Below are 13,060 nucleotides of genomic sequence, written 5' to 3' on the forward strand. Positions count from 1 at the left end.
GTTAGTAACTACTCTAGGATTTACTTCTTGGTACTAGTGGTGTGTATGGCTTAATGTAATAGTCTATACAACTTTTGAAGATGTAATAGTTTAAACAGAATCTTCTTTTGGCGTGAACTCTATTTTTTTGTTTTAGAGTATCGAGTCCTGACGCGAGTTAGGCAGACGATCCGCTAAACCCTTTGGTACGTCTCTGGGTACGGTGGAGTCGTCACACCCTTGATGTTTTGAAAAACTATAAATGCATTCTTAAACTTCTTATATAATTTCTTTGTGCAACTTTACCAATTATCACTTAACAAATACGGCTTAATTTTGTGCAAGACTTATCATCTAGAAAAGATTTAGACTTATAAAGGTGCTTTTGAATTGTCGAAAAATTAACAATTAATTTGAAGATTAATTTTTTTGTTTTACACAAGATTCATTTTAAGTATTTAACCATGATTTATCATTTGTTAGCTTTCGAATTTGGTAATTTTTTTATTAATTTGTTGGACAAATTGAAATAACTGAGATATATTTACAGTCTTTTTTAAATAAAAAATTAATATATATTTGTAACGTCACCTAAGTTTTAGTACGCGTCTGACCCACTCAAGCCCCTGAACCCTTGATCGCCAAACTATGTCGGCTCACGCCAGGGTCCTCGGCGTGAGTTTCACTTCCCCGATCGAGTTTCAAAAAAATATAGGTAATTAGATAGATAAGGTAGTTTAATCACCGGCCAGAGCTTCGGGCCGAAGCAGAGATTCAAAACATTATAGGTAATTAGATAGAAACGGTAGAAAGAGTTTTAACGTTTTATGACTTTATCCTGCTCTTTTGTTGGTCTTTATATATTACCACCCTTTTCACGATCGATTTGCTCTAATATCTTCTCCTTTCATATCATTTCACCTCCACCATGGACGAAAAAGAAGCGCCACCTCAACCACCGCCGACCGCCTTTCCTCACCACCACTTCTCTCCTTCAACTACATGCATAAACTGCGGCGGGCCCACCGCCTACCCTACGCCACCGCCGCCTTCCTCCAACCCAACCTATATCCCCATCCGCTTCCCGGCCGTCAATCTTCCTACGAATCCAACCAACACCAAAGAAGCCATTATGCGAACTCCGGTGCCACAGTCCCAAAAAGTGGTCCCGCTTCAACCACCTTACAGCTTCCAAACCCCAGTCAAGATAATCTCCAGCCAGAACGACATCGTCCGGCTCCACTCCTCTCCTACTTTCGCCAACTTCCTCGGCTTCGTCGTTTCCCTTTCCGAATCCATCAAATCTCACAAGCTCTCTGATCCCTGCCACGTGTCTCCCGCCGTCTGCACGATCGTTGATGTGATCGAGAAGCTAATCGCGTTCGTCGATGAAATTCCTCCGGTACCCCAGTCTGCTCGCTACGGCAACGTGGCGTACCGGACGTGGCACGATCGCATGAGCTCTGATGCTGAGTCGTTTATGCTGCTGTTGCTTTCTCCCGATCTTCGTGATGCGGCTGTTGAATTAGTGCCCTATTTTACCGACAGCTTCGGCAATTCAAGTCGCATTGATTACGGTAATTATTCTGATTCAACTTTTTTTTTTTTTAATTTGGGTGTAGTTTTACTTTTGTTTATCTTTTTTCCCCCCTAGTGAGTACAACGGTTGCTTTTTTTTTTTTTTTTTTTCCCTTTGGTCTTCTTTTTCTTTCTTTGTTTTTCGGTAGCCTAATGCACAAAGGTTGGAAATTGTTGAATATTATTTGGAGTTTTGTTGGTATGGATGAGTAACTGATAAGTACATCATTTGAATGGCTTGAGTTGAATATGGCGCCAAAAGACAAATATTAAGAAAAGAAGGAGAGGCTTGGAATGCTGTACTAGTTGGCATCTGTGATAGTAAGACTGATTTCTTGTTTATAGAGTGACATGAATCAGTTGAGGAGGGATGACCACTTTTGTCCATTCATGGCATTACTTTTTTCAAGTTACTTGTGCTCATAAGGTATCAGAGTGTTCCAGTACCCATAAATTGCATATAGGATGTTGAAAGTTTTGCAAAATATTGGAGCCTTTAATTATATGAGTTCATTAGTGATTCATGCTGTTGAAACGACTACGGTATGAGATGATAGATCTAAGTGTCAGCATGGTTTTATGGTAGATTGTAGTTTGAGGAACATACTCATTTGTTATATAGAGGTAAATATTGTCAAATGTCTTTTTGTTTACATAGGAAAAGCGATGTTTTATTTCCTAAAAATATACTTCATGCTATTTTAAGGAAAGCGAGTATAAAGAATATACATGAAGTTGTAGCTATTGAATTATGACTTCAGTTGTGGGATGGGTAATAGAGGATGAGTTGGAGGTTACTTTTATGATTGGTAAGCTATCAACCGTAGTTGATGGTTGGAGTTTGACTCTTACTGAATCTTAGGAAGGTTGAATTTCCGTTGCACTAACAGATTCTTCATGTTATCATGAAATTCTTTTTTAATTTTTTAACATATTTTTATTAAATTCTTTTTGAATTTTATGTACCTAAATTCATGTTTGAATTGGATGATGGTGGATGTTAAGTTGATTATTTGATGGTCAAGTCCATAGTGTGTCACTCATTACCTTACAGTACCTATTGGCTTGTTAGGTTGAAGGTAATTTCTATAAAACAGTTATTCTTCAAGGAGCAAAATGTTCGACAATCAGCAAGTACAAAACATACTAGAACTCTGAGTTGGATGGTTATGTAGCAAACACTAGAAGGTAGCATCAGAGAAGGTAGCACTGCACTTAATATCCTAGACCGACCACGTACCTGCGAAGGTTATATTGTGCCTAGGGTGATAAATTAAAAGAAGTTGATGGAAGATGGTGAATTGTTGCTGCATTTACCTATAATTAAGCTCTGACCCAGAGCAGCAAAGTGTCGAAGTTTGGTCAGAGATAGACCAAGGACATTGTCTAGAGAGGCTGTTCCTTTTTATTTTTTTTTTCTTTTTGGTGTTGGTCAATTTGCTGTTTAGAAACCGTATGCACCATGTAGATATTGCCCAAGCAGTCCAGTATGCTACATTTGTCTGTGAAACTTGTTTTTCTTGTTTCATGTCGTTGTACCTACTTGCCATACCTGCCTGCTAAGACATTTTGAATGCTTTAGTCCTGATTCTTGGTTTAGTTCTTTGGCACAATTGGGCATCCTTTCTAACATATGACAAGACAAGGGACGATAAATGTCTAACCTTAATCCAAGCAGTGAAAATAACATAAAACTGGGATTTTGTTGATTTTGCAAGCAGCTGTGATTGTTGGCATTGCAGTTGATGAAAAGAGTTGGTTCTGTTTTCCCCTTAATTTGCCATTGCCTATGTTCATATGCTTCTATTTGGGTTATTCATAAGTACGTTTGGTTGAAATGGCTTTCATTACTTTTTGCATCTTCCTTTTTTGTCTTGATAGGTACTGGTCATGAAACAAACTTTGCAGCATGGTTGTACTGCTTAGCGAGATTGCAAATAGTTAAAGAAGAAGATTATCAAGCACTAGTTTCCCGGGTTTTTGTGAAGTACTTGGAGTTGATGCGGAAGTTGCAGTTGACTTATTCTCTCGAGCCTGCAGGATCCCATGGAGTATGGGGGCTTGATGACTATCACTTTTTACCTTTCATATTTGGGTCTTCACAGTTGATTGACCACAAGTATATGAAGCCGAAATCAATTCATAATGAGGATATATTAGAGAATTTCGCAAGTGAATATTTGTACCTTTCATGTATTGTATTTATAAAGAAGGTTAAAAAGGGATTGTTTGCTGAGCATTCACCAATGCTGGATGATATTAGTGGTGTGCCAAATTGGAAGAAGGTTAATAGTGGGCTCTTAAAGATGTATAAAGTGGAAGTTTTGCAGAAGGTTCCTATCATGCAACATTTTCTCTTTGGCTCCATTATCAAATGGTAAGCTTTTGGTTTTCATGTTTGCTTGGTGAGATTAGCCTAAACTGAATTTTGTGCTCATTGAACTGCTGAGCATTTTTATTCTGGTCAGAAATTGAGCACTATAGGTCCTTCCCCCATTCAAGATGTTTTACTATGGGTACTGGTGGTGTAGCTCACATCTTAATTTCCTTCTACTCATTGTTCAGCAAGTTTGATTTTGTTTTTGGAGGATAAAATGGAAAGATTTTCTGACAATGAGCTGTTAATGTACTTCGGAAAAATGTCTATTAGTTGTTAAATTTTGCATTTCAGTAAACTGCAAATCTCTTGTTCGTCAGATATATCTAACTTGACTAAAATTTTGGACCCATGAAGTGTGCCTTGTATCATTGGATACAAAAGAAATTAGATTTCTGAATAAGCTTTTTGTTTTTGTGTTTTAATTTGGAATCTATATTGTGCTTATTGGTTTGATGAATTTTTATGACTACCATGCGCTGGCTTTTTTTTGTATGTTTAGAAATTGATTTCTTTTCCTGTTATAAAGATCTTTAGCATATGCTTACAAATGGGTAGGATCACCACTTTAATGCATGCTTTTTCTTCTTGAAATTTTTGGAGTTAAACATGTGCTACAAAGTTGAATGTCCCATTTTGACATAGTTGTTCTTGTTGGTAAAATGATGTTGTTATCTATGTATGTATAGTTGGACGAGATTAACAGATATATCGCTAGGGTTCATGGAGGAGGGTATTAAAAAGAAAAAGGAATAACTGATATATTGTTAGCTCATGCTATTAAAGTATCTAATTCTTAGCGAATGACTGGAGTGCTGGTCTGTTTGGATGGGTGTTTTTATAGAACTTGAACAGTAGATGGGTGTTTTAATGAAGTATCTCATGTGGTGTTTTAGGAGTGTTTTTTAGTGTGTTTTCGAGTGCTTTTTGAAGATCGCTGTATGCTTACTTCGCTGCCCCTCCGCCACCCACCGTCTCCCACCTTCTCCCCAACCACTTACCTTTTTCTCCTCCCTTCTCCCTCCCCCTTCCTCAGCACCCCCCCCCCCCCCCCTTTAGCCTTCCCTTTTCCCCTGCCATCTGCCCTTCCGTTCCTCCCTTCTCCCCTGCCACTTTTTTCCTCCTCATCCCCCTCTCCTGCCTTCCCCTCTCTTCTCCCCCATTGTTTAGGGCACAGAAAAGGGAAATTGGAGGTGTTGGGGGAAGGAGGGGGATGGTGGCACTGGGAGGGAGGGGAGATGGCTTGGTGGTGGGGCTAGATGGTGCTTGGTGGGGAATGGGGAACTGATGTGTTTGTGTTTTGGGTAACTTTTTTTACTTTTTTTTTTTGGGTGTTCTTAGGTGTGTGTTTGAGTGTTTTGGGGAGGGTTACTGTAGACATATGTTATGGCAAAACTAACAAAAAAAAGAGTTAATCCAAGAATCTGTTTTTCAAATTTTATATTGAAGATGGCCTAAATGGATTTTTTTTAAAAATAAAATCTAAACATCTGATAAACTTCTTGTCATAACAATCTTCACAATGAGCGGCCCTCAGGGGCTTGGTCTGGTGGTTGAGGTTGCTGAAGATGGAGCTTCAGGTCCCTGGTTCGAACCTTGCTGCCAGCAAGTTGCTGAGGGTGGTGAATAGTCTGCGGGGTCCACTCCCTGCGGGACACACCTAAAAAAAAAAAAAAAAAAAAAAAAAAATCTTCACAATGAGCGGAAGATACCAAACTATAGTGGGTGTAGAGTGGTGTCTAAGATGTATTATTTTGCCTCTTATCGTAGCCTGCTAGTATGGATTAGTTATTAATATGGATTACCTAAAATGATGAGCTCAGATATTAGAGGTTTAGAGAGCTGAATAGATCATGAATGTAGGAAGAAGACGAAAGCAATTATATGCAGGTTTTGAGCCTTACACGTAATTTTGTTGCATACAATACCTCAAGTATTTAAGAATTGACCTCATGCTGGAGTTGCAACAAGGGTGATGCTATAAGCTTCTATTTTTTCTCCTTCTGCAAAGTAAGCTCTAAATTCTAACATATGAAAAGTAATAAGAGAATACAATTAAACTGATTATGTGGGACTCTTTCTCTCTCCTCTGAATCTCCCTGTGTCTTCACTCTTTGCCTTTAAATTTTTTATTGTGTTTAACCGAATTTTGATCTCGTCCAGCTTCTTATCCTTCCAATCTAGTAGAAGATCTTCAGGATGAAGTTTCTCGTTAATATTATATGATTAGGTTTATTCATGAAATGAGTCAGTTGCCCAAACGAAATGAGTCAAAATTTCATGGCAACTAACAGCACCTTAGGCAAAAGTTGTCTATTTGGTGTGTGCTCATGTGGGAAACCAAGAAATGCCAGTCCTTGATGCAGCTTTTGTTAGATCAGGTAATTGGAATTGAAGGTATATCCAATTAATAAACTCAAACCTTGCTCTTACTGCATAGAAAGCAGTGCTATTCTCAAGTCTCAGTCACTCCATTAGATATCTGAAAATTGGTGTCCAAAATTTGCTTAGAGATTGCAAAGCTTGCCTGGAAAATAATCAGGGAAGCTCTAGATATTTTCTAGTTCACCAGAAAATCTGGTCATTGCCACTTAAAAAACTTTTGGAAAGCTGTACAAAATGGCTTTCTTAAGTTGCCACAGAATCCGGTCATTGCCATCATGGGTGAAGAAATTTGCTGCATGCAGAGTTTGAGTGGAGAACTGCTTTAGCCTTTTATGTAAATTATTGTGTCTTTAATACTTGAAACAGATAGTCCGAAACTACTTTGTGCAAAAATGGAATGGAGGGCCTTGCAAGATCACATTATTCTTCTTCGTCTTAGGATGTGTTTCTCTGTTGGTCATCTTCAGAATGGCGAAGGACGGGGGAGATTATGGTGGTGGAAAGTTTTTTTTGGGGGGGTTGGGGGGGGGGAGTTAGCAGAAGTGGGGATTGCAATGGCTGTGCTTGATGGTGTTGTACTCTGAGGAGCTGCAAGTTTGGGAAAAGGGAAAAGTAAGATTGAGGGTGGCAGGGTTCAGGGTTTATCAGTGTTCATGATGATGGCATTTGGAGTTACAAAGCAGAAGTGCGTGGAGTACTAATTCTTATCCTATTTGGTTTTGGATAATTACACTGAAGGGAATCAAATACCTCTCTTCCCTTTGGTAGCCCTTAAAATGGTTCATGCAGTAAAACTTGAAGGACTAAATAGTTTCAAATGAAACTTAATGACTACCTTAAACAATTGCAGATAGTTCAAGAATTACTTATGGCAATTTTCGTGAAATCTCTAATCCTTGTGGACTTTTGATGAATGTTGTACTTGAACATGATGATTTGCACTTGTTTGGTATTATAGTTTTCTTTGTTTCATACAGCTACATCAAGTTTTCATCCATTTATGTGTGTGTCTCTTGTTTTTCTTTTCTAAAACCAGAGAATCAAAATAGACTCTGAACCGTTGTTTACAAAGCCAAGGATATTAGTACTTACTGTACATGTTAGTGTTTCTTGGAGATTTTGATGCAACTGTCTATAGTTACGATTATTTGATACTCTTTTTATGCTTGTATCTAATGGGAATGACATCAAAATATATCTTAAATTGCATGTTGGATTGCCAAGTTATTGTATACATCTTTTGATAAATTTGTGAATGTTCACATTATGATCCTTCCCATGGAAGTATAGAAAAATCAGCAGAGTTCTCCATTTTGGAATTGTCTTGATTTTGTCTATTATACCACGTGTTTTTCCTGTATGAGAATTATTTTGTGAAACTGATGCCTGCATGCCTGGATATGGTAGGACAGATAATTCATTTAGAGATAGTGATGCCCACTAAGCAAGCTAAAGGTATGCTGGTTTAACTTAATTTTCTTGGTGGTAATGACTAAAGAATGCCTAATAAATTAGGGCAGCAAGCTTTAGAATATGGAAAATAGGAAGACAAGTGGAAAGAAAAATTATAATTTCTAGAAAAGTATTGGTTTAGATTTACCTCCCTTTTATTGTTGCAACAAAAATTAGCATACCGTTCAGAAGATGCACTAACATCAGATTAGAACATGTTAGTATCTCTTCGATATTCAACATGCCAATAATACTAGTTTAATGCAAGCTTTTGTACAGCAAGTAGGATTTTGAGGCCCATCTGGCCAAGAGGTAATGTAGACTAATTAGGTCAGACAATTTATGAGACAATGTAACTTAAAGGTGAAGTAGACATCGGTGGTAGGTTTCATAGGGAATTGAGTATATTACTTGGACATTTCTGTGCGTGTTGGGTCTTTCTTTTGTCTGAGAAGTGTAGATTTGAATTTTTAGTGTCTGATTTGGTATGGGTTAAGGCACATATTCTATAGCTCCAACAATGAATTCAAGAAACACAAATTCAGCTAAAATACTTTCATACCTTGGCAACAACTTATTAAAGTTCAGATGCAAATCCAGCCTCCCTCTCTCTTTCTCTCTCTCTCTCTCTCACACACACACACACACGCATATGTGTGTGTGTATAACCTTTTGTCGGGTGGGTCTTAACTAAGTTACAGATGATTCTATGCGATAAATAATTCAGTCTTCTGCAGTAAGTGGGTTCAATGTGGAGATAGCTTTATTTAAACATGTCTGTACTTGAAAAAGAGGTTAGAAGGAAAAGAACTGTGGGTTTACAAAACCTTCAAGCTTTTGATGATTCCCAGGAAAATGTTTATAAAGGTACTTGACAGTCAGCAACATAAACATGCTAGTCTGCCTCCCTCTGCTCCTCCTCATCACCCCAGTGGTCCACTGCTAATCAACTGCTGCCATCAGTTTGCCGAGAGGAAATAAGATTTTTGGCTCCCTTTTTGTGGACTGGACCCTCCCCCCTCTCACCTTTTCTCTTCCCATGCCATGAACCGTCTTTTCCATCACAGTAGAATCATTATCTTCTCCACTGTTACATCTATGTCCATGTAGAAGAATGCAGCTATGTCTTTAGTAGAATGTCAGCATACCAATTATTTTGGACCACATCAGCTGCAAATTCCACACCCATGTATGGTTGTGTCGACGCAAGTGTGCAGGGGTTAAATGGCAGTTTGAATTGTCGTATAGTCTCATATTTTTTTGTTCTTTCAGAAAAAGCATTAAGGAGGACATAAACCTTCTCCTAGTAATTGTATGCTAGAGATTGTTCTTAAGGTTTTGCAGCAATGGTTAGATGTGGTTCTAATTGTTGGTTCACATTCCCTAGGATATTCTTCAGTATGGCAATTATGGTCATTTATTGATCTACAGTGAAAAATAGGGTGTCCAGCTCCATAAATAGTATTTTGCTTTCTTATGAAAGTAGTTCATCCACATTTTATGTTGTAAATATCAAATATTATATCTCTTAGCATTTCCTATATAGTAAAAATTATTCTACTAGATCATTTTGTAAAAAGTATTCTCCATAAATAGTAAAAATTATTCAACTAGATCATTATCTCTTAGCATTTCCTATAGGGTGTCCAGCTTCATCAGTAGTATTTTGCTTACTTATGAAAGCAGTTCATCCACATTTTGTGTCATAAATATCAAATATTATATACTTTGCATTTCCTATATTGGTAAAAATTATTCTACTAGATCATTTTATTCTCCTCATTAATCTAGATACTTATATATTGCTCTTTTCTGCATCAAATTGAAATAGAGCAAATAGGATACTCCTTTTATTTGAAGTTGTTAGATACCTACAAGAAGATTGGCTAAATAGTATCTCTCCCAGAAAAGCACTACTCAGGGTTGCCCATTTTGTTTAAACTAGTCACCTACTCATGCTGCCCATAGGGGACCATGTGGGCGCCATGAGTACTGTTCATAAGAGCAACTCAGCGTTTTTATATAGCAGGATTCCTTTTTCTCAATTTGAAAGTTATCACTTAGTTTCATGACTAAGTAATCATGGCTACTAGTGAAAGGAGGCAGCAGAGTAATGGTATAGTAAGCACAGGCTATATATACGATCGACTAGAGATGCATATTAAAAAGAGTTGTCATGGAGAACTGGAACCCTATAGTGAGAGGAAGCTACTGCTATTAAGATAGATATTCATAAGAGCAATTGGAATTCTTTGGACGTAGCTGAAAGGTACTCCGGAGGAAAATCATGATAAGCCCTGCTTTGTAGTTCAACTATTTGGAGTTCTCTTCCAATCTATCATGTATTATACAGATGACATTAATGCCTTACATTTGAATATGTGTAGCCATTGTATTGGTACTCTTCAAATGGTAATTGTACCTAGTTTTTGACAAAATTATAGAAATGACTGCAGAAGATGAAAATAAGTTTGTCTGGCATAAGGTTTGATGATTTTGATTTTAACTTGTTTCTGGGCAATTTAAGGGTTAAAGGGTGTTGAAAGATCTCCTAGAATTTATAGTTCAGTTCTTGAAGAATCTATTCTTTTCAGTTCTTGAAGAATCTATTCTTTCTTAGAACATGCACATTCACCAAGTAGTGAAGTCCATTTTGCTGGTATAACTTCTGGAGTTGGACATTTGTGAAGATTTAATGTGGATAAGTTTCATACAACATGAATTGACAAAGAGGCTAGATCAAACATTATGTATACACTCCTTCCAAAGAGTTGTCTGATGTCCTTGGGGTTGGGTAACTGTTAAAGCATCTACAGCAAGTTTTTGTTACTTCAATGGAACTACACATGAAAATCTGTGGGATAGCATGGTGACTGCAGTTGTGAATTGAGATTCTTGTTACATTATGTGGGGATTTTTACAGGAAATGAGAGTTGGCATGAGAAGTCCTGGAAAAAATTTTTTGGTTGTGGAAAGCCAATAAAAATCAAAGATGAGTTTTCTTCAACCCAAGGTGAGTTGCTCTTGTTCGCTGCAACTCCTCTACCATGCGACTCAGCTCTGGTTTTCATGCCTTTCACTTACTGTCCATCAACATTCATTGCCTCCTCTTTCATGAAGAATTAGGCAAATAAATCCCCATCCCACCTAAAATTCGAGGAATTCGTTGAGAGTTAGAATGAATTTGTAGACCGGGTCAACTGATCCGTTTTAAATTTAAAATATTTCTATAGGGCTTGATGGTTCCATCAATCTAGCTATATGTTGTGTACTATCAACGATTTCTACATAAGGTGGTAAGATGATATCTTGAGCAGTTACATATCTAGGACCCCTGACACAAATAGATACGTCACAAGCTCCATATGGATTACATCTGAATACAATTTCTTTTTATTCTACCTTAGAGAATTAAAACTAGTTTTGAGAAAAAAGAATGAAGAGGTTTAGCTTTCTATAGACTAGATAGAAGGAAAAGAAAAGTCTAAGTTTATTTATTATTCCTCGTCTATAAATATCCAAATTTTTATGCCTAATACACCATAGATAGTTCGAACTGTATAGGAACAATAATCAATTTTAGCTCACTATTCAATTTTCTTTTCTTAGAAGCTGAAAAAACTCATTTGCCAGATGGGGCCGGTGTCTGAGCATGGGAGATATCCTTTCCCTAGTCAAGTGTGGTATTTCCATATTATATCACTCCCTTTAAATCCATTATCTTCTATCACTTCTTTAATGCCTATGTCTGCCTCTATCCAATTTCAAAGAGCCTCTTAGATTTCATTCTTGCCATCTAATCATGGATGAATGCTTATCTTGACAACTTCTTACTGTAACTTTTCTGTAAGGTTATGCATTTCATTTTCAAAGGAGCCTTTTCTTACTTATGTGTCTGTTATTATTTTTTGTATTTTTGATTGTGAGAAGGTGAATAACATGGCAATAAAAGGAGTTAGAGAGTATAGGGGATTTGTGCAATATCCACAAGGTGAACCACAGCATCTGCTAAACTTCATACTGCTTTGATTGAGGTTAATCAAGATATTGAACAAAGTGCTCCAAAAATCTCATTTTCCAACTGTTGTCATTCTTCATCTTGTTCCAAAGTGTGAGATACATAGTAGTGGTGAAATACCATCAGAAAGACTCAAACTTTAAAACATCAAAATGAACAAAGCAGTCCACTGAACAGGACTGATCATAAGGTACTAAGAAATAAAGTTGGTTTAAATTGGGTTCTTTCACTTCTTATTCTTGCAGTTAATTGTGTACTTTTCATCACTAATTCTTTGAAATGAAAGTTCTTAATCTCTTTTTAAAGTTACTTTGTCTCTTGTTGCCGTTTAGGTTTGGTTTGCAGTTATGCAGCTGCACACCCCTTCAATCTTTGACTCGTTACTTGTAACTGCTCTTAGCATCTTTTGAGTTTTGATTAGTTTTTCTGTTATTGTCTGTTAGAAATTTCTCTCCTTGGTGGTTTGCCAAACTGGGTGTTCTATGGTTGTTTAGAAGCATAAGATCCTTTGCATTTGGATGTCTGCTATGCTTTTCTAGGTGCAAAAATATTCTTATTTAAGGAAAAACAAAATGATTTGTATGCAAGGCTTCGCCGTGCGTCTGTCTAACTTCATCACGTCTATCATTTGGCATTATACAGTTATTAGCCAATGACTAGTATGCCCAGGTGCAAGTATCAACCTTTTACAAAAGTTGTACTCAACGTATATTGGTGATATCACTTTCTTAAATCTATGTACACTTTTGCTTTTCTGCAGGGAATAAGCCTGAGGTCTTTTACCTACAAACAGGATGGGAATGAAATTGGTGTAGTTGGAGTTCCAGGATAATTGGTGTAGTAGTACTTGTATCCGCCACAAATTTTTATCGAGATAACATGTGTAATGATATTGTATCAGTAAATGGTTAAATAGAATTTCATCCGTTGCATTACAGAAAGTTGATGTTATCTTTTCCTCAATAATATGATTATTCCGAATTAGATCTAGAGTTTGCAGTTCTCTGTTAGATTATATTCTTGCTTTAGGTTACTGGTTTCTATAAGATATCGTGCATGATGTTCTTAGGATAACAATTCGGGGAAAGTAGTTCGTGGAATAGCTTGTTTTCACCTTTTTTTGTTGGGTCCCCTTTAGACACCGGCTCTTTAAGCATGGTCGTTTTGGGATGAAGCTCGATTTTCTCTTTTCTGTGAATTGTATTTTTGTTGTAGTTCAAGTCTGCTTTGGTATGAAGTAAGGATGTGGCAACAATCAAAAGTGTGGACTA

At 37.1% G+C, this 13,060-nt stretch overlaps 1 protein-coding gene across 4 annotated transcripts; it reads left to right on the top strand.

The window, feature by feature from the left end:
- The first annotated feature begins 640 nt into the window (after positions 1-640).
- LOC113719207 (uncharacterized) lies at positions 641-12,779 on the top strand. 4 transcript variants are annotated; one of them, XR_011824976.1, is made up of 4 exons: positions 641-1,556; positions 3,439-3,934; positions 10,695-10,784; positions 11,381-12,595. XR_011824976.1 is itself a non-coding variant. In XM_072071707.1 (3 exons), exons 1-3 carry the CDS (start codon positions 908-910, stop codon positions 10,699-10,701), a joined length of 1,152 nt encoding a protein of 383 aa, XP_071927808.1. In that variant the 5' UTR covers positions 641-907; the 3' UTR covers positions 10,702-12,595. The 4 variants fall into 4 exon arrangements, 3 of the variants coding, with proteins under 3 accessions (XP_071927808.1, XP_027100136.1, XP_027100135.1); XM_072071707.1 differs by having other exon boundaries at positions 10,695-12,595; XM_027244334.2 differs by lacking the exon at positions 10,695-10,784 and having other exon boundaries at positions 646-1,556; positions 12,550-12,779.
- Positions 12,780-13,060: the final 281 nt, after the last annotated feature.

The sequence above is a fragment of the Coffea arabica genome, chromosome 11e, assembly GCF_036785885.1.
Source record: "Coffea arabica cultivar ET-39 chromosome 11e, Coffea Arabica ET-39 HiFi, whole genome shotgun sequence".
NCBI lineage: Eukaryota > Viridiplantae > Streptophyta > Magnoliopsida > Gentianales > Rubiaceae > Coffea > Coffea arabica.

Coding starts and splice junctions, on each gene's coding strand:
- LOC113719207 (XM_072071707.1), top strand. CDS start 908: ATGGACGAAAAAGAAGCGCCACCTCAACCACCGCCGACCGCCTTTCCT. Junction 1,557..3,438: donor TTCAAGTCGCATTGATTACG/GTAATTATTCTG, acceptor TTGTCTTGATAG/GTACTGGTCATGAAACAAAC.